The 20,363-nt window shown below is 39.6% G+C and overlaps 1 protein-coding gene across 1 annotated transcript; it reads right to left on the bottom strand.

The window, feature by feature from the left end:
• Positions 1-395: 395 nt before the first annotated feature.
• On the bottom strand, positions 396-20,123 carry LOC108295396 (prosaposin receptor GPR37). The gene is made up of 2 exons (XM_017517555.1): positions 17,939-20,123; positions 396-1,736 (listed from the first exon to the last, which is right to left on the bottom strand). Exons 1-2 carry the CDS (start codon positions 18,959-18,961, stop codon positions 918-920), a joined length of 1,842 nt encoding a protein of 613 aa, XP_017373044.1. The 5' UTR covers positions 18,962-20,123; the 3' UTR covers positions 396-917.
• Between the last annotated feature and the right edge of the window lie 240 nt (positions 20,124-20,363).

Below are 20,363 nucleotides of genomic sequence, written 5' to 3'. Positions count from 1 at the left end.
AGCGCTTTATGTAGGATTCACAAAGCTTCAAAGGTCAGTGTTCAGAGGAAATCAGATGACAACTGCATTTTAAAAATTCTTGATTCTGCCCATAATTCCTCAAGGGAAAACCTGTAACTCTATGTGCTACTTCAGAGGTGAATTTTAAAAAAACAGAAACTTTCTTCCTACTCTGTTATTTATTCATATTTTATAAATATTCAGAAGTAATTTGACATCTATGCCTGAATATTTAAAATACATCTTTGTTTTAACATACAATATTGTTTTATGAATCATGCATATAAAATACTGCTATTAGAAAAACTTCTTTATTACATAATGATTACCTGCCTTAAAAGAAAATATATTATAAAATAGTAAGGCCAGTTTTAAATTGTGCATAGAACCAGTAATTGGATCTTTAAGGCAATTAGAAGATTTATTGAATATTTGTTAAAAGTAGATTGACAATGACATTAAAGAATAAAGTGTAATTTATTTGGTGCTACTTTGTGAATGCTTCCAAGTACAAATCATCTCACAATACCATATACAGTATACTTTCAATCACAACTCAAATATAAAATAACCTACAAAATCACATGGCTATAATCAATATACAATAATTGTGTTTTTAAAAGAAGAAAAGATGTTAGGAATTTTAAGTTAAGTTGCAGTAACTTTTTTCAAATAAAATATTAGCACCGTACCAGATAAAATCATCTAAAACTATTGACCTTCTCATTCTTCTTAAATAACTAAATAGAAACTTTTTTCAAAGCACAAATATTAATTTGTAAAATCAGTTCTACAGCAGTTAATATTTCTTTATTATTTCTTTTTTGCATTTTTCCCTATAAGGAAAAATAGGAATTAAAAACTTTCACAGGATATGAAAATCAAACAAATAAAATGACCCAACCAAGTACCGCCCTTCAGCAATGAGTTCCAACAGAAGCAAAGGTGGACATTTCTCGGCGGATGGTGCTGAAGGGCGAGAGTTCGAGTTCCGTGGTGTACTCGTTGTCATTGTCATCACTGGTCACTGTGGAAGACTTCTGAATGCATTCCTCACAGCAACAGCAGCAGCACTCCATGAAGGCCCGACTGAAGGGTTTGCAGAGACAGAAAAGGAGGACTGGGGTGACGCAGGACTTAAAGAACAAAAGGAACTGGCTGATGATATTAAGGAGGTCCATTGTCTGCTGCGAAACCCCTGCAGCCATGTAGGCAGTAACAATGTTGCAGATATTTTCAGGAATAATGCAAAATCCATATAAAATGGTCAGTGCCACTACAGTACAGTTCATCTGGCTCTCTAGCTGAATCTGCCGCTTATTCCCTCGGGTACAGGCTTTCTCTGCTTTGCGGATTTTCCTTGCAGTCACCAGAGAGCAGGTGATGGTGAAAAGCGTGGGCAAACAAAAGTAACAGCCAAAATACCACCAGAGTCTCGCACCGTCGTAGGTGAGGGCTAGAACGTAGATGGTGTCCGGTAAGTCAGGAGAGATCTTAATAATGCACCTTTCTGCCGGAGCTCGGTCGCTAAACCCCAAATCCTCCTTGCTCAGCTGGCGGAGAACAACTTCTGGAAGTGCTAACAGTAGAGCTCCCACCCATATAACAGCAAGTTTGGCAGTTGTTGAAGAACAGTTTTCGATCATTTCATAGTACATCTGCACGTTGGTGGCAGCTCGGAAGCGGTCTATGCACAGAGCACATAAGGTGAAGGTAGTGACTCCCAGGGAAGCGACCTGTGGGGGGACAGAGAAGACACTTATTCCCGGTGTTTCCTGAAAGATCAAAGCACTAGGAAGTACATGCAGATTGGCAAAACAGTAAAATAAATAAATGTATACATAAATAGAAATAAGAGAGAGACAGAACGGTTTTCTAAATGAGACAGGGGTAACTGAGCTCAGGACGTCAGCTGAACCACTGTAAGCATCAAAAAAGAAAACAAACTATAGTGTTTTGGGAGTCATGGAGGGCAGAACATTTAGGACTGGAAGGATCCATAAAGATCAGCTAGTCCAGTCGCTTTGTATTATAGATAAGAATCCAGGGACACTAAAAACTGTATTCACCATGAAAATGTCTGCCACTAGGAGATCTAGACAGGATAGTGCAGAATATCCCATTTTCATTACTGACCAGGATGCTCATGTTTCTCCAGTGTGAGAGGGGTCAGTCATGTGCCTTACACACAGCAAACACTCAAGAGCTTATTTATTGTCCAGAGAAAATTTATTGTCTCCAATGGACTAAATAATCAGAGAACTCCTCCAATTTTTCCTAAATGCAAAATAAAGTATCTTAGTATTATTTTCAAAGGCATACATGTATGGAAAACAAGAAAGGAAAATTCTCCAGAGACCAAAATCCAAAAGAAAACAAATTTCAAACAGGCCAGAGACCCCTCCCTGTTCATGCTACACCTTTGCCCTAGGGGCACCTGCCAATCCTGGTGAGGGTTTCAAGTTAGTTTTAGCTGGAAAAACGGGGCAAGGTGCCCAGGTACACAGAGGCAGGAAGCAGAGCTGGGGTCAATGTCGGTGGGGATTGGGTCAAAGACTGCCGATGAATTTGGAACTCCTCAAATGCTGACATCTTTAGAGGTATAAAGGGAAAAAGGAGAGGGAAATAATGAAGAAATCTGCCTGTATGATAGGATTTGGGTCTGGATAAACTGGGAGGAAAGGAGGGAAAAAATGTCAAATGCTAACTAGGAGGTTGAACTTACATGGTGTTAGGGTGAAAATTTCCAGGATCTATGTGGCTCAGAAAACCCAAAGTGCAATTTTAAATAATCCCAGGCACCTGGCAAAATCAAATGTAAATCCTCTCTGGAAGAATGCACTTCAAAACAAGGCTTCAAAAAATCCTATAGTTAAAATTCAAGGGACATGAGTTGATAAAATCATAAATCAAAACATGCAAGAGATAATTAGCCACTGTGAACTTATATGCCAAAGATAGATAATCAGACATAAAATAAATATTTTTATCATAAAATCGGTATATGTATCAAATTTAAAGAAATAGGAGATACTAAAACAAAGACAAAAACAGAACATGTAAAAATACATGAAAATATGCAGAAAAGAGCCAAAAAGATGTCTCGATATCCCAACCACAGGAAAATTTTGGAGCAGAAAACTCTTTGACAATAAACACATGAAAAACTGAGTTCAGACATCTAAAAAAATGAACATTTAAAGGTTAAGAACCAAAAATATATACCTATTTTTTTTCCACACAGAGGCTTTCCAAGAATATAAACACATGTTCCTAATGTAAGCATGCTATCATTCATTTACTTACGAAACACTTATTAAGCATTGCACATGTACTCGAATGGGATAAATAGATACATATCCAACATAAGCACACATTATTCATATCACCTCTATGCCAAGCACTACACTTGGTATCTGGAAAACAGAAAGTTACAAGAAGCAGTCCCTTCCCTGAAGCATATCATAGCCGAAATGAGGGGGATGGTTCTCAAAGTCAAACATAAACACAGCAATCACCCAGCAGCATTAAATCTACTCATGTATTTTGGGAAAAATTTAAGTAATTTAATATTTAATAAATGTAGTCATTATTTGTATATTTAAACAGGAACAATGAGTAGAAGGTAAAATGTTAATAAGGTTTTGGATAAAATATGAGACAAAAAGAAAACTCCCTGGGTGGATGGAATGCTTTGCTCTGCATCCCCAAAAAACTTGAGTATATGGAGTATATGCATTCGCTCTCCCCTGCCTGCTGGTGGTAAGATTTAAGAAGCACAGTTATAGGCCATTCCCTGGCAAAGGGGTAGAGGAAAAAATAAGTATAATTTTTATTATTATTATTTTTTATTGCACTTTAGGTTCTGGAGTACCTGTGCAGATCATGCAGGATTGTTGCATAGGTATATACATGGCAAGGTGGTTTGCTGCCTCCATCCCCCCCATCACCTATATCTGGCATTTCTCCCCATGTTATCCCTCCCCAACCTCCCCAGCACCCACTGTCCCTCCCCTAACTCCCCCTCCAACAGACCCCAGTGTGCGATGCTCCCGTCCCTGTGCCCATGTGTTCTCATTGTTCAACACACACCTATGAGTGAGAACATGTGGTGTTTGGTTTTCTGTTCTTGTGTATAATTTTAATGTCTAATTTTCTAAAAGTCAAAGGGCTGATGTTGACCAAAGGGAAACCATTTGTCATACAATTTTAGTACTCAAAACATTAGTTGTTTATCTACTACATTCAAGCTGTCACTCTCCCCAGAGCTATGGCAACTTGCCTTGTGGATTCTGAGAGTTCCAATGTCAAATATTTCTTCCTTATACGCTACATATCAGACGATGTCTACTTGTTCTAATATGGAAAATAAGGACATTGTATCTATGCCCTGACTACTCTCATAACTAGTAGTGGAGATTGTCTGAAAATGAGGTATAATGAGGTGTTAATGATATAAAACAATTTGACTGGCAAAGCTCTAGATCAGTGCAGATAAAGAGTCATGATTGGGCTTATAACCACAATTCTTGTTCTCCAAATTTTTCAGAATGTCTCCCATAAACATCGGTATGAGAAACATCAACCTAATAAGACTTCAAATAACAAAAAGAAATCTCCACTTTCATCCTTTAATAATTAACTTTCAAATTAATAATTGTTCACATTGATGAAAATTTGTTTTGCATGTATGCTGGAGGCAGAAAATAATTCTAAAATTGAGGTCCACCTTGTACAATTTTGTCTTATGATCATGTTTTTAAATGTCAGCAATTGCCATACTTGGAGACATCTAAGAATGCTGGCCACTTTCTACAAGTCTCTATCAAACAGTATCATGTGGAAATTACAGTACATTAATTTATAGATTTTTGAAACTTGGCATTTGCATATTAATTTTTCAAATTTTTAATTCGTTTTTCTTAAGTCTGAGGGGAAAAAATCCAACTTGTTAAACTATCAGAAACCCTCAGCAAGGCTTTCTGTGTCATCCTCACTAAGGCAAATCTTTGTACGTTTCCCTGTCACTTTATAACTTGAGTAAGTGCACAAGTACAAAGCTGCCAAAGTTTATGCAATGCATTCTTTTGAAATCATGAATAGCATTTCTATTAAAAGGAAAGCTCATAACATAAAAATACTGAAGACTCTGAGGAGAGGCAATCTGTTAGAGGCTCAGAACATCTATTTGCTTGGTGGTTTTCTATCATTACTTGCAAAGAACACTCAATGCACAAAAGATAGCTAGCATCTTCTCTATTAATCTCCCTAGTTTTAAATCTAGAGATTGAAAACCTATAGATCAATTATCACAGATGCTAGTATTTGCATGCCTAACTCCAGGAAGTTGCAAAGTCTTTAATGAAAGGTAACAGCAAATGCATGTGGGTGGACATGTACTAAGATGGGTGTGTTAGATTACCAGCTCCTTAGATATCAGAGGCTGTGCTGCACATCCGCTCTTAATTAGAAGATGTTAACTGCCTAAGAAAGCAAGGCAGTGTTTTTCCAGGTTCTTTACCTTCAATCTCATAAGATAACAAAAGCCAGGACAAATGTTGAGCAAGATTTACATGTGTTCCAACTTACCGTCAGGAATTCTGCACTGTATTATATCTGAAGATGCTCAATTCTTCAGTCCTATTCCAAAAGCTTTAGTACTGAGTCAAAGGCTCAAAAATACATGATCTGTAGTCTTTTTGACAAATCATGAATTAAGTAATTCTTCGCAGTTTTCATATACAAATTTCAAAAAACGCTCCTATATCAAAGCTCCTGTTTCCAAATTGTACTTTTCTCTGATATCACTCTCTACAGTTGGATCCAGCTGCAACAGGGTAAGCAGTCCAGAAAGGTCACAAAAGCAACAGAGAGAGTTGCTGAAGGAGCCAATGAAGAAAGTAGCACTGCTCCAAATGCAGACGGCACTTGAGATGCAGTTGCCAGGAGCAACTGCAGCCCAAATGCCAGTCCTAGACATCTACTGTCTCCTGCTGCCACTGCCTGCAGTGATATTACTTCAGATCCTTTTCTGTAAATTCACTTATGCACTACATTTTATGGTGTGAAACAGCAAGAAATGCACCAAGGCCCTGTCAGTACTTTTCCAAATTATTTACAGGAGGCTTTAAACATGTGTAAAGAATTAACTGCACACCTCAGAAATTAATTGATAAAAATCATCCGAATAATGAGTGGTGGTCTAATTTCTGCTTACCCAGACATGAAATCTACCCATGTAATTAAAATTCCTCGATGTTGGAGCAACATGAAAAGATTTCTATCATAATTTTGAAATATACTTGTTTACATACAGCTTATTAAAAATTCTACCAAGATGAATAGTGCAATTATGTGCAATTATAAAAATGCATCATGAATGCCAGATCTTCTACATTTAATGACCATATCTGATTGCTAAAATTCAATATCACCATGAAATATGCTCTTGGGAGTAAAGCTGTTAAGCATTGGCTTAGATGGGTAGTTCTTTGAAGCAACATCCTGAGACATGGAATGAGTAAGATGCAATCTCTTATTAATTAAACTGCAATGGGAGGAATAATTAACAGCAACAAAAGCAGAACTGTAAATACTTTTCATAGACAAAACTATTAATTTTGAGAATTTCAAGATCAGAGGAAAATTTGAAACAAAATTTTAACTATTGGGGAAAATAAGATATTGAGCATTTTGAGAGGACTGGCATTGGAATACAGAGATGGCAAATGAATCAAAATAAACAACTCTAAGATCTTTCAAACAGCAATGTTCTGCTCTTCTTTGTGTCCCAGAGTAACAACAATAAAGCTCCTTCAGCTCCTGCCCAGTCCACATGTGGAGCAGTGAGGCTCATGAGCAGTGAGCACATGAGGAAAGTGAGGGGTTTAGGGTCACTCTTCTTGATCACCCTAAACTGTTCCCATTTTAGTATCATTATGCCTTTATTGAACATTGTATATTACTAGCAAAGAGAGCACTGCATTAGCACAATGTTATATGTTTGTGTCTTGTTGTTTTTAAGAGAGAAAGACAGAGAGAGAGAGAATCTATAAAATATACTGTAGCTGCTGCTGGGAACAGCAATGAATAAAGCAGGAATTTTGTCCTCAAGAGGTCTGGAATCATGACAGAATTTCTTGATTATCTCCCACCTGCTACCATGTGCCCAGTAAGTTGCTTTATATATGGAATGACTCATGACAGTCTACGAGGCAGAGAGGCTTGACTAACAGTTTCTGGCATGATTGCTGTGACTCCCCTTGATCTGGGACATATCCATGTATGCCTGGAGACTGCAGTTGAGAATCACTAGTTTAACAAGATTGGAAGACAAACATAATTTCACAGTATCTCCTAGGGAAATTGCTACAGATGCCTAACTAGCTTTACAGGCTGACCAATTCATAAAACCTCTCATGTTGTATAGATGCAATTTAAGAGATAAGATCTAATTCTTTGCAAATATCATCTATGTCTTATTTAGTCGATTAAACTAGGATAACCTGGGGATTGTCAGTTTGACTGGTTATTAACAACCGAGGACAGTAATGATTTGTATTTTAACTGAAGTATCTATTTAAATCTGTGGGATTCAAGGATGGTGGGAAAAGGAAAGAGAACTTGAAGACCACCCAGAATTCATGTCTAAATGTACTTTTTGTTGCTCTTGACATACACAGTAACCCTCATAAAGTTGTAAAAGTTTGCTCTTGTGTAGGAAAAAACATAGCCCAGGAAGGACTGCCATTAGCTTTGTATGTTACTTTAGTCATTTATAAAATCATTAAATAAATCAGTTTGAATGGGTTTCTTAAGTTTTATCTTATATGATAATATAGAGATGATAAAAAGATACATTTTCTCATAATGATATGATAAATTTAGAGGTTATGCTATTATAACATTTGCTAATTTGGAGATTTATAAGGTACTGAAGAATGAATACTAAATCATACTCAAATCACTCACATTATAAAATAAGTTTATTGTATTCTATATTTTGAACCTTTTTCTAACTCTAACCAAACTCCATTCTGAAGTCATCTAAAAAGGTTTCTTCCTAATTACATTCAAGGTGCAACTGACTCAACTTACTGATCCAGATATTTCAAGCAATATTCAATATGCTGACAGATGAGTTCTCATTTTCTCCTTGCCTCAGTTTCCTTAATAAGGAGCAAGGTAATATGTATTTTTCCCCTTATTGTGGATGCTAATATGATATACTATGAAAGTCTACCCCAAAATAAAAATAGAAACCTACAAAACATGGAAGATTTGAAAATATAATGGAAGTTTTTGTGAATAGCTTATTGAATTACCTTTTAAATTTTGTTACAGAAAGAAACTAACAAAAAACAAGTAGTTTGGTTAGGATAATGAAGGAGTAAAAACATAGTCACCTGCATGGAAATGATATGGTTCCTCATCTAGTCCCTTATCACCACTGGCAAGATTGAATTTAAAGAAATCCAACTCGGTAGTTATGAGAACCATAGATATACCTCAGCTTTCAAAATATTTTGTCGCTCTGTTAAACTTATATTTAGGAGATCAGGAGTCCCAAATTTTGGTTCAGCACCTATGCTGTCCAACTTAAGACAGCTACTTTATACCACTGATGAGAGATTAACCCAGTCAGTAAGTTACATGGTAACAATGAATGACTTTGGAGAAAGATTCAGAGTGAAGCTATCTCTTGATAAAATAAGAAAAAAATGTATTTGCTCTTTCCATAGCAAGGTAATTTTAAGTCCCATGGTTTCCTGGGTTTCTGTTAAAAAATAATACAAACAGAAAGAAACTTATAAGGCAAAATACTTAACAATGAAGGTATGAAGCATACTTTTTAAGTCAAGATATATATAGATTTCATTTTTCCCACTGCTCAAGTTTCTAATTCAAAGCAACTATTAGGACCTGAGGAACCTGGGCTGCCATCGCCACTTTGTACTACATTAAATCTCTGTTCATTCAAAATTATATGAAGAAAGAGCCCATGGATGCTTTATGAAAAACAGTAATCTACAGAGATCCTGTCTTAGCTATTGCTGCATTTCTCAGAAGCTTACTACAGACAAGTAAACAAACAAACAAACAAAAAGATTAAAAATGGGAGTAAGATGTGAAATAGCACAGATCCAATAAAATACAAGTCGTAAAGTAAATTGTGGCTTTTGCAAAACTTTCTGGCACAAATCAATGATAACACTGATGGGGAAAGAAAAAACAAAACAACATCCTTCTCTGCAAAATTTCCTTCCTATGAAATTGAATCCACATGTTCAAGTACAGTGAAGTGACTAGAACACACCGATTTTTATAAAACAGGAAAATTTCTAACCAAGGTCTCGATAATTGTATTCTAGCCTAGCTTATATTTTACATAAAAAATCTTTAAGTGCATCTATTTATGTGCTTTCCTTTGTTTACAAGTAACCCTCAAAACAAGGGCATTATTGTTAAGAAAACCCATTCATTTGGGCCATGAATGATAACCTATTATGTCAGTGGTTACAGGCCTAACAACTAGTCAGGAAAAGAGCAGGATGAGCACAGGGTAGAACTTCTAAATGGCTGGATCTTGTATGCCTTTGGCTTCTTCTTGCATTTTTCCATTATCCTTGTCCTTGCAGCATTTCAGGGCAACTTCCCATGGGAGATACTTGTTTTAGCACCGGGGGGGAGCACGTTTATCAGAGCCACTGTTTATCAGACTGCTCTGAATAAGATGACCTTTTCCAAAAGGTCTTCCTTTTGGAGTGCATGCAGATCATGACACTATGGCAGTGACACACTTCAATTCATATTTCTAAACCAATAACAGAGCAAGGAGAGACTTTCCTCACCCCTTACGTGCACGCACACACTGCTTGTGTACTCTCTGGAATGAAACTCTGGCAGCACAGTCAAAGAAAGAGAAAGCTTCTTATCTTTATCAACGGATATTTAGTCTGACATATCCACATATAATAAATATCCACTTATTTCTATTATACCCAGACTATTCCATTTATATGTGATTCCCAATGCTGTAGGGAGAAAAATATTTTGAAGGCATCAACTGCCAATTGTCATTACTGCCTCATTCTCCACCTGCTTTTCTTTTACTCAAGCTTGATATCATGCTTTAAGCCATTTAAGACTATTTAAAAATCAACATATTCTCCCAAAACTTGTCTTGATTCCCTAAGAACTCTTTCTTTTTATAGTCCTATTTTGAATTAAGTTTCTTACCAATTATGACATCTATAGCACAGTGCATTCCTTACATGGTTAAAAAATTCATTTAACTACAACCTAACATGTTATAATTCCTATTAATCTGTCAGGTGTTTATTAAAACAAAAATGTAAATAAAGCAAGATTAGCATCAGTTTGTCTTAAGATATAAACCATCTATATTAGATTCTAAAGATTCCATGTTTATTCTCAGTACTTACGAAATCATTTCAAAATGCAATATTTCCCCCAAGCCCACAGGCCAGTTTTCAATGTCTGATATTATGATGATGTTCCGAATCAATCTTAAGGTGACCTGGAATATCAGTTGTTTACCTTGGGTTCTGATGAGTTTCCAAAAAGTGGTAACAAATTTTTATCTAGTTCCCTTTCTGTCTAATGATGTTAATTTGCATGACTGTGGACTCAAACTAAAAATTATTTGTAGTTAGGTCATCATGATTTTAATGAAATCAAGAAACCATATTTTAAGACAAAATTTATCTGCTTTTAACCAAAATTTCACTATTGGTAGTCCGTTAAGGAAGTTCCTTTCTTGATTCAATCTTATTACAGAAGGCAGTTATTTCTAAATCTCATATCTTGATGTGAACTGGCTTATCAGATGCTTTTCCTATATAAAAAATATTTGAACTAGGGAGACAATAGTAAAGATAGGCCCTGAATATGGGACTTGATGAGGAAGGGGCTATTTTGAGAGAAAAAACAAGTAACATCCCTGAATAGAGTCACAGACCTAATGAGAATGTCTCATTCTAGGCAGGGATCAAATCAATGACCTTGGCCTCATTAATGAATGCTATGAAACATTCAAGTGTACAGACAGATAACACTGAAAACTATCACAAATTCACAAACCAAAAGTATTCTGTCTCAAGAACAAGCTTGGCACAGTGAGCATATCCTGTTTTTTATGGTAGTTTTATGAAAAGTATCTATACCCACTTTGCAAATAATAAAAGACCCTCCATATCTGAGGCTGCAGTAATCCCATTCTTGACTCCACTGTGAAATTTTGGATGAGATCATCTCTTCTGGCACTAAGAATACTATTCCAATTAGGATATTTAAGAGTTAGTCTTGGCAACAAGGTTGAGTTCATTATTGGGCCTTGGCAGGTCAATTCTTGGGAAGTGAAATGACAGGCGCATCCTTGGAGGATGGAGCAGAAATGCAGAGGCAGAGACAAATGGCACTGCATAGCTGCCTTCCCAACCCTCTCCCACAATCTATGTCCCAGACACAGGTCCGTGTGCTTCCAGTGGGCTACTGTTAAATCGGGTTGCAGCACATAAGACAAATACCATTAAAGGTGTAAAAATTGTAGCAAGGTTCATGCAGCCTAAGGATGAAAGCAAAGGTAGACCCTCATCCACTCAGCCTTTGGTAAACTCATAAGCTCATATCTGCTTTACTTCTGCAGACATGTTTGCTTCCTTGTGTCTGTGGAAGGATACTTTGCTGACATAACAGGATACCTTGGAAGCCCTCAGGAGCTCAAAATCTTCACTCTAATTATGTGCTTGAGAGATTAATCCAATTCTTGAGGAAGTCCATTCATTATGCTCCCCTTTCCTTGACTCTACAAGGGTGTCTAAAGTATCACCCTTGTCCATCTTCTTTCTTAGGTTATCTAAGGTCGAATTAAACAATTTGTATATGTTTTCATAGCTTCAGAAGAACAGGACTCAATGTAATGTACTGTTATTACATTGCCAAATAAACCATTCATTTAAGTAAAATGTTTAATTTTGATTTGTTTAGTATCCTTATAGCTAATGAGGAATAATTGTAAAGCAGGGATAGTTATCCTAGGCACTGGCACAAATTCCATATTTTAAAAGAAATTTCTAGTACTGAACAATCTGCTGAATTGTATTGCCAATTATTATTGTTATTTCTATCCTGGGAAAACTAAAGAAAACAAAAAAGCGAGAATTAAAAGATTTTCATATTTGTAACTTTTCATCATGGATCTAGGCTTATAGATCCAATTATTTTCAATTATATTCTTACTAAGAATAGTAAGAGAAAATAATTCTTACTATTATTAGAATAGTAAGAATATAATTGAAAATAATTGGAGAGAGCACAGTTTTCCCTTTAATTTCTCCATCTTTGGTCATAACAAGTACAACTGTGACTTGACCCATTTCAGTGCCATTTCTGAGCTTCCATGATGCTTTGTTCAAACCTCTATTATAATATTCATCATGGTGTAGAACATTACTTTTCTGTACTTTTAATGGCAGTGGCTCATCTGTGATACTCATTTTTGGAAACTTTTCCCCCTCTTCCTCTACTGCCTTCTTCTCTTGCCTACTCCTAACATAGTATCTCACAGAGAAGAAAAGCCAGGTAAATGTTTGATAAATCAATGAATGGTGAACAATGAATGAATGATGACATCTATGGAAAAGGATTACAGAAAATAATAAATTATTCAAATTGTTCTTTAATCACTTGTTGGGTTCTGCTGTTTTATACATAATTCTTAAAAGCTGAAGGCCACACAATTATCTCTAGAAGGGAAGTAAAAAAATCAATTTTCCTATTTACACTTCATTGACAAGCTTTAGAAAGGATACATTCGCATTACAATCAATAGCTAAGGAAACTATTTGGATTTCTTATTTGAATTTTATAAAGCTTTTCTGTCTTGTATAAGATCCAAATTCAGTTAACTTCACCATACACCATTTAGGAATGGAGTTATAAATAAAAGCACACTCTAAGAAACTCTTTTCTTCCTGTTAAGAGTCATAAGCTAAATATTTTCATTTGCATGGGAATCTAGAAAATGATTACTAAAAGATTAATGGGAAATCATAAAATATTTGTTCAGCACCATTCTCATATATTGAGTACATTTTCCCTGAGAATACTATTAGTAACTTTAAAATTGCTCATAAAACAGTATGTTTCCACTTATAAGTCCAGCAAAATACCTAATGGTGAATCCACCTCTCAGAAAATTTACCATATGCCATGATAAATGTTCTATTACTTGAATGCAGGTGTTCTAGGGAAAACTGTGTAGAATCAGATAGCTGTATGTCACTGCCATCTTCAACCTCCAAAAACCCTTCCTTTCTTACTTGTCAGTGCTAGCTACAATCTAAGGCAATGAAAGAGCCATTTGTTCCACTCAATTTAAAACCAGTATTTCTAAAGCCATTGGAGAAGCTGGCCCCTCTCATTAGAAAAGATTCTAGACTTGTCACAAATTATCCCCAGACCAGAGGCCCTGGTAAGACATGTTCCCTTTATTCTTCCTCCACCTCTGTGCAGTTTTGTATCCCAGGAAAATAAAAAATACAGTTAGACCTGGGGTTATTCATTATAATTATTTGAAGCCTTCGGCCCTACCACCAACATGAAGGTGTGAGTTCTTTAAACTAAAGAGAATCTCAATCATTCAAAACCCCCAATTAATGTCCAAACAGACCTTAATCTGTTATCTAGGATCTGGGACAGATGATACCTTGATTCTGACTTACATTAAATAATGAGCAAAGAGCTGTTTCAGTTGCCATATTCGGTGTCTGAATTATTATTATTTTTTTTTTGACAGGGTCCCACTCTGTCACCCAGGCTGGAGTGCAGTGGCATGATCACAACCCACTGCAGCCTCAACCTCCAGGGCTCCAGTGATCCTGCCACCCCAGCCTCCCGAATGGTTGGGACTATAGCCGTGCACCATCACATACCACTAATTTTTGTATTTTTTTGTAAAGATGGAGTTTTACCATGTTAGCCTTGCTGGTCTTGAACTCCTGGGCTCAAGCGATTTGCCTGCATACGCCTCCCAAAGTGCTGAGATTACAGGGGTGTGCCACCCCACCTAGCCCTTATTATTTGGTTTTAAACACTTGTTAGATTCCTAAGTGAATGGTAAGTATGTTAAGGAACTCCTCTGCCATTTTCCTATTGCAACCCACACCCACATGTATCTCCACCTCTCCCCATACACATATAAGCACACTACATATAAAACTATTGTTTTGAGTATAGTTTTTTCTTGTGACTATGTAATAAATCACTTTAAAATGATATGTCTAGGAGGAGGGCCATCATCTATCCAAAATTTCTTCTCTCCTATCTGGCTTCTCCTACCATTCCATTTGTCCTTGGTCTTTATGAGATTTATTACTAGGCCATAAAGATGTCATAATCCTGGAATAGAATGGGAAAAGTCATCAACTACAACAGTTCCCAGAACATTCTTACTCACAGCAATATTAAACATCATAAAACTTTCTTCTCACAATAGAGCTTGGAAGCTGGATGCTATTCTCAAGCTTTAGACCAACAAATTAAAATAGAAAGAGGAGATGAATGCAAATTGCAAACTGTATAGTTTTTACTCAAGAAATATCTCCTATTTTTCTACACAAACCCAAATCGCCCCCAGAATTCCATGATTCCCTTCAGATTATGCTAACACTCAATCTGTAGAGGAGAAAGAATTGTGGTAGGAAAAAAAAAATCAAAAGAGAAGATGGGAGAGAAAAACTGTAAAAGTCAATCATAATCAATTGAGGATAAAATTTAAAATTATGAAAAATTTAAAAATAAAAACACTGAAAAAGGTTAAATATATTACTGGAAAATGCTACATATAAATAAGAAAAATGAAGCACTGATTTCTCCAGCTGCTGGGGCTATTGGTTGACGGTGCTTAGCTGCATCCCTCTCTGGAAATTGCCCTTGACCAAAGAGATCCAACCAACTCCAGGTTATGCCCCATCCTGGGAGCAGCCTCACATCCAATACCTTACATCTAATGTCTAGTCCATGAAGAGATGTAAAGGCTGAGCCCTCTTGCCTCAGTTTAGGATATTTCTGCATAGACATCACAACCTTAAAGTTCCTAATGGTGTCAGCTGAGGACTTTGTGACAATTGCATCACAATTCAACTTCTCCTTTTGCCCAATCCTCTTTTCTTCCTTCCCTAATAGGTGTTGAACCTGAGAGCACAACCCAGTAAACTTGATGCCCCAATAAATCTACATCTCAGGGTCTCTTTTGCAGGAACCCAACATAGGAGAGATACTAAATATCTTTTACTTTGATGAAAACATCAGTGCCTCCTGGAGACAGAAATGCTTTTATTTTGAGATTTGGACTGTAGTTCTTTTTCTCAGTTATCAGGAATTATGAAGCCAACAATATTATCCAATAATTATTTTTATAAAATATTATAAAATTATTTCAGAGTGATATGGATTAGGTAGAAATATAGAAATGCTACATATTAAGATGTTCATTCAATATTTTAACAATAAAATGTACATTATACTCTAATTTAAAAAAATAACTAATGATTCTCTAAGAAATCTTTGATTCTTTTGAATCTCATGATTCTCTAAGAAAAATAACCCCTATGGCCAGGCGCGGTGGCACACATCTGTAATCCCAGTGTTTTGGGAGGCCAAGGCAGGTGGATCACAGGTCAGGAGTTTGAGACCAGGCTGACCAACATGGTGAAACCCATCTTTACTAAAAATACAAAAATTAGCCAGGCATGGTTGTGCACACCTATAATCCCAGCTACTCAGGAGGCTGAGGCAGGAGAATCACTTGAGCCTGGGAGGCAGAGATTGCAGTGAGCCGAGGTTGTGCTACTGCACTCCAGCCTGGGTGACAGAGACTTCATCTCAAATAAATAAATAAATAAATCAACCAACCAACCAACCAACCAACCAACCCTGCACTACTAACTAAAAAATACAGAAAGCTATTAGGATGGGGAAAAAACTAAGCAAAAATATAGAGAATAAAAGAGAGATTTTGCTAATAATAAAAGATATAAAAGCACTCTTGAGGAGCTAACAAGTGAAACACAAATGAAAGTATTTTTACATTTATAAAAACTCAGAATTACGGAGAAAGAAAATTAAAATGCATACATAATAAACGCCAATGCTCAAAATGCTTATATCTCATTAAACTAACCAAAGTTTTTATATTCTTTTTTGAATTTGATATTCTTTTCTTTTAAGGTGTTCTTTCAAAAACTTTGGTATTTTTTTCTTTCCCCAATTTCTTTTTTCTGTCCTATTGTCTTTCCCTCTAGTGTATACAGATTTCTACATGTCCAGTACATTTCCAGTGAGATAAACCAATACATTTCTCTTTCATTGAGGTACCTCTCTTGTCCATTTTATACTTCTGTCTCTTTCTTGCATAAGTCAATTTCTTATGATAAAAAAAAAAGAAATTTGAAACTGACCTTGAAGAGGCAGTTGGTAAATAGACACATATTCTCTAACATTAGTTAAACTACCACCTTCACAATTCAAAAATGAACTGTCTACCAAACAAAGTAGATGTTTCAGAGATACGCCAAGCTTGCCAAAAAGAGAAATCCGGGATGCTGATAAAGTAGCAACAGCTGATTTCATAGTCATCGAATGGTCCTGCACCTGATCCCTGTCAGGATAACAGAAGGTCTTATTTACTGTCTCTTGTCTTGCTCCATCTAAGTAGATACTGTTTTCTGTTTACTTATTCCCCAGCTTTAGGCCTGGAACAATGTTGAACATAGTGTCACAGGCCCTGGTGCCAGACAGGATCAGGGGTTGTGGAATATTTACAGTTTCCCTTCTTCTGCTTCCATAAATGAAATGGACAATCTGAATGGAGAAAATCAGGGGCCAGCTGGCTAAAAACACAGCTGACAGCAAAACACTTGGGCCCCTTCCAAGAGCTGGTGTTAAAGAGAGGCCATTTAAAGAGCAAATTCCACCTACCACAATAGTGGGCCAGGACACTCGCTGCAGGATGAAACAACTCAATTTCACTCCACATGAATTTTTGTTTCCAAAGTTTGGAACCTCGATATGCCCCCTTCTCAAGAAATTTTCTAGTCTTAGGGTCAAGCCCTTAAAATAGCCAATTTTTACACCCATCACAAATGACAAATGTATAAATTTGAGAATGTTAAACAAATTCTGTGCCATGGTGGCCAAAGTCTTATTTTTGCTTAAGTTCACGTGTGCGTGTTTGTGCCCGCGCAAGCGCGGGAGCACACACACACACACACACACACACACACTCTTAAGAAATCAAGAAGGAAAAAGAAACAAATGACATAAGAATTTAGATGGGATAGTATGGAAGACAGCCAGACACTTAAACTAACTTGAGAGGTTAATAATATATCATGAGGTCAACTGACAAAGAAACATAATTTCCTTTCTTTCTTTGTAAAAATAATGTCGCTCCAACCTTGGTGTTTAAGAAAAAATGCAATAACCTTCTTGGAGGAAAAATCACATTGAAGCACAAGATAACTAGGAGATAAATGCTAATGATATTTTTTTTGTAGGCTCTGATGATGACAACCGTGGGCTGGCCATTTATTTAACCCTAAAATCTCTAACAAGTGCCAAATCAGAAATATGCATATCACCATATTCAGGGAGATAGATTTATACTCCAAACAATTATATATATTGTGAATCATCATTTTTTTACAGCCCAGGTGCAGATGAATTTGAAGGTGATTTAGCGAAGCTGCCTCTTTTTGTATACACACATATGCATATGACTGGAAAGAGAAATGAAAGAGGGCTCCAGATATGCAAAGGCGTTCAGCTAGGTTGGTGCATCCAGCAGCAGTTCTCTGTTGCTATAATCCCGGAAACAGATAAAGCCAATAGCTTGAGACCCCCTGGAAGGCATTACCTCTATATAGGGCACGATCTTGCAGGAGAAGTCCTCCAGCAGCCACTTCTTGGTCAGCTCGTGGAAGATGACCAGCGGAAGGCAGAAGAAGATGATGAGAAAGTCCCAGAAGGCCAGGTTGGCCAAGAGGGAGTTGGAGATGCTCCGCATGTAGTAGTTGTGACATACAATGCACATCACCGCCAGGTTGCCAATGATGCCGGTCCCGAAGATCACTACGGACAGACACATGACCGCGTAGGCTCCGTAGGATTCCTGGGTCAGCGGGTAGAAAGGGTTCTTCAGTCTCACGCGCCGGTTCGTGCTGTTTCCATGGCGGGGACCCCCAGGCTCATAGATTCCTTCACCCAAGGATCCATTCTGGGCCAGCGCCCGGCCCGGGAGTGCAATTGTCCGCCCTTCGTGCCCTGCTGGTCCATTGGCCGTCTTGGGTGAGGTCTTGTGGTGGGAACCCTGGAGTTTCCTGGCTCTTCGTGGCCAGTAAAAAAGATCGCTGGCTCCGGGCACTGTCTTCACACTCTGCTCCTGGCTGCGCCCGGAAATGCCAGAGCCTCTGGTACCTTTCTCTTCCTCCTCTGAGATCTGAAGGAGGAGCTGGAGGGCCGTGGGGTTCCCTCTCCCCAAAGTTTCAGGAGGCTCCTGACCCCGAGCACCTTTCCACCGCCAGGGGCCAGGCTGTCTGGTCGGAGGTGCCGGGGCTCCGGCTGAAGACGCCTCCGCCCCTCTGCCTGCAACAGGGCCATGGCCCGGGGCCGCCGGCAGGTCCCAGGAGGGCGCCGCAAGCACTGCCGCCTCCTGCTCCTCCCTGGGTGCACGGGCTCGCAGAACGTCTCCTGCAGAATTTCCCGGTCCCCAGACGTCCCTGCCGCGGCGCTGGATCACTGTAGGTGAACAGCTCTCCCCCAGACAAGTTTCGTTCCTGGTCGCGGGGGCGAACCCGAGGGCAGAAGAGGCAGACAGCTCTAGCAGTAGCAGAAGCAGCAGCCGCGACATGCGGGCCATAAGCGCGCCCGGGGCTCGCATGGCTTGGCGAGGGCACACCCGGCAGCCGCGGCTCCTGCTTAGGATCGACACCTGCTGCCGAAGTTGCTGCTGAGAGTTAGGCACATGTCACTTACTCACCCCCGCCTGGTAGAGGGGACCGGAGATTACGGGGATAGCGGAGGATGGGTCTTGGGGGGTCACACACACGCCCCCTACAATCCTTCCTCGTTTGGCATCTTGTGCATTTCTCAGCCAAGTTCAGTCCCACCGAGGTGTGCGCTTCAAGGTTTGTAGAGGGAATGGGCTACTCCCGGCGGCTGACCTTGGAAAGTTGCAATCTACACCTGAATGTTGATTAATGTTGCGACTCGGGGAGCCCGGACGAAGCCCCAGGCTCTGCACTGCTTTGGGTGGGGTGGTGGCCTTCTTGGTAACAGTTGCTCTGCCTAGTTACATCCTTTCGACACTGCTTTATCCAGTTGCAAGCCGAGGTCTCTAGAGGAAAAGAAAAACAAGTCCCCCTCCTCCAGACGACTGGCAGTCACAACTCCGCTCCTAGCTCGCTGGAAACAGGTTGCAAACCGTCAGAAGCAGCGCTGATGCACTGGCGAAACTCTCGCCCCACCCAACCCCAGCGACTTGCGAGGCTACTGCTACCGAGGAGAAGCGGGATTCCAGCCCCGCCGCCACTGCCAAAGTGGCTTCTCCTCCAGCTCTAAGTTGACGACGGGGCGACGCGGGCTGCTGGACGGCGTGCCGCCGCAGAGAAGGGAATCGTGGGGAGAAGTGGGCGCCGCTCGTCGGTGGACGGTGTCGCCGGCCGCGGGAGCTCGTCACTGCCACAGCGGGCGCTGCCCGGGCGGGGAGGGTGGTGCCTGGAACCGCCGCGGGCCAGGCGGTGCGCGGCTGGGAAGGGGAGGTGGCCCAGCCTCTCCCCGCGCTCCAGCCGCTGCGCGCGCCCCCGAAGCCCGACGCTCGGCTCCTGGCCTCCTCCCCGTCCTTCGCCTCCTCCTCGGAGAGATACTGGTTTGTGGGGAGACGGGATCCCCTGGTGGTTCACCACTCACTAAACCCACACACGTTTCATTCAAGCCATTTGTAGCGGCTTCCACTCGGAGGAGCTGGGAGGGAACAAGGGCGGAGGCGCGGAGCCTGCGCGGCTTGAGGCTAGGGATGGGCGGGACAGGTTAATTCCCCAGATGTTGAAACCGGCCAGACAGGTCCCGGAGCAGGGGCTGGGGGCGGGTGCGAGGCGGGAATGGGGAGTGGGGGAAAACGGGAATTCGAGTGGGGTGGGGAAGGGAAGGGAAGGGAGGATGGTAGCAGGGGAGAGAGCAGCAGGGTCCCCTCCAATCTGTCGCGTATGATGCGCATGCCCAAGCTTCAGCTGGGCGGGGGCGGGGGTGGGGGTTGGGGTTGGGGTGGCGCGGGGAGCAAGAAG

Source organism: Cebus imitator, unplaced genomic scaffold, assembly GCF_001604975.1.
Source record: "Cebus imitator isolate Cc_AM_T3 unplaced genomic scaffold, Cebus_imitator-1.0 Scaffold636, whole genome shotgun sequence".
In the NCBI taxonomy this organism is placed as follows: Eukaryota; Metazoa; Chordata; class Mammalia; order Primates; family Cebidae; genus Cebus; species Cebus imitator.
Note: the sequence above shows the minus strand (reverse complement) of the source record. Positions and strands in the feature narration are given on the sequence as shown.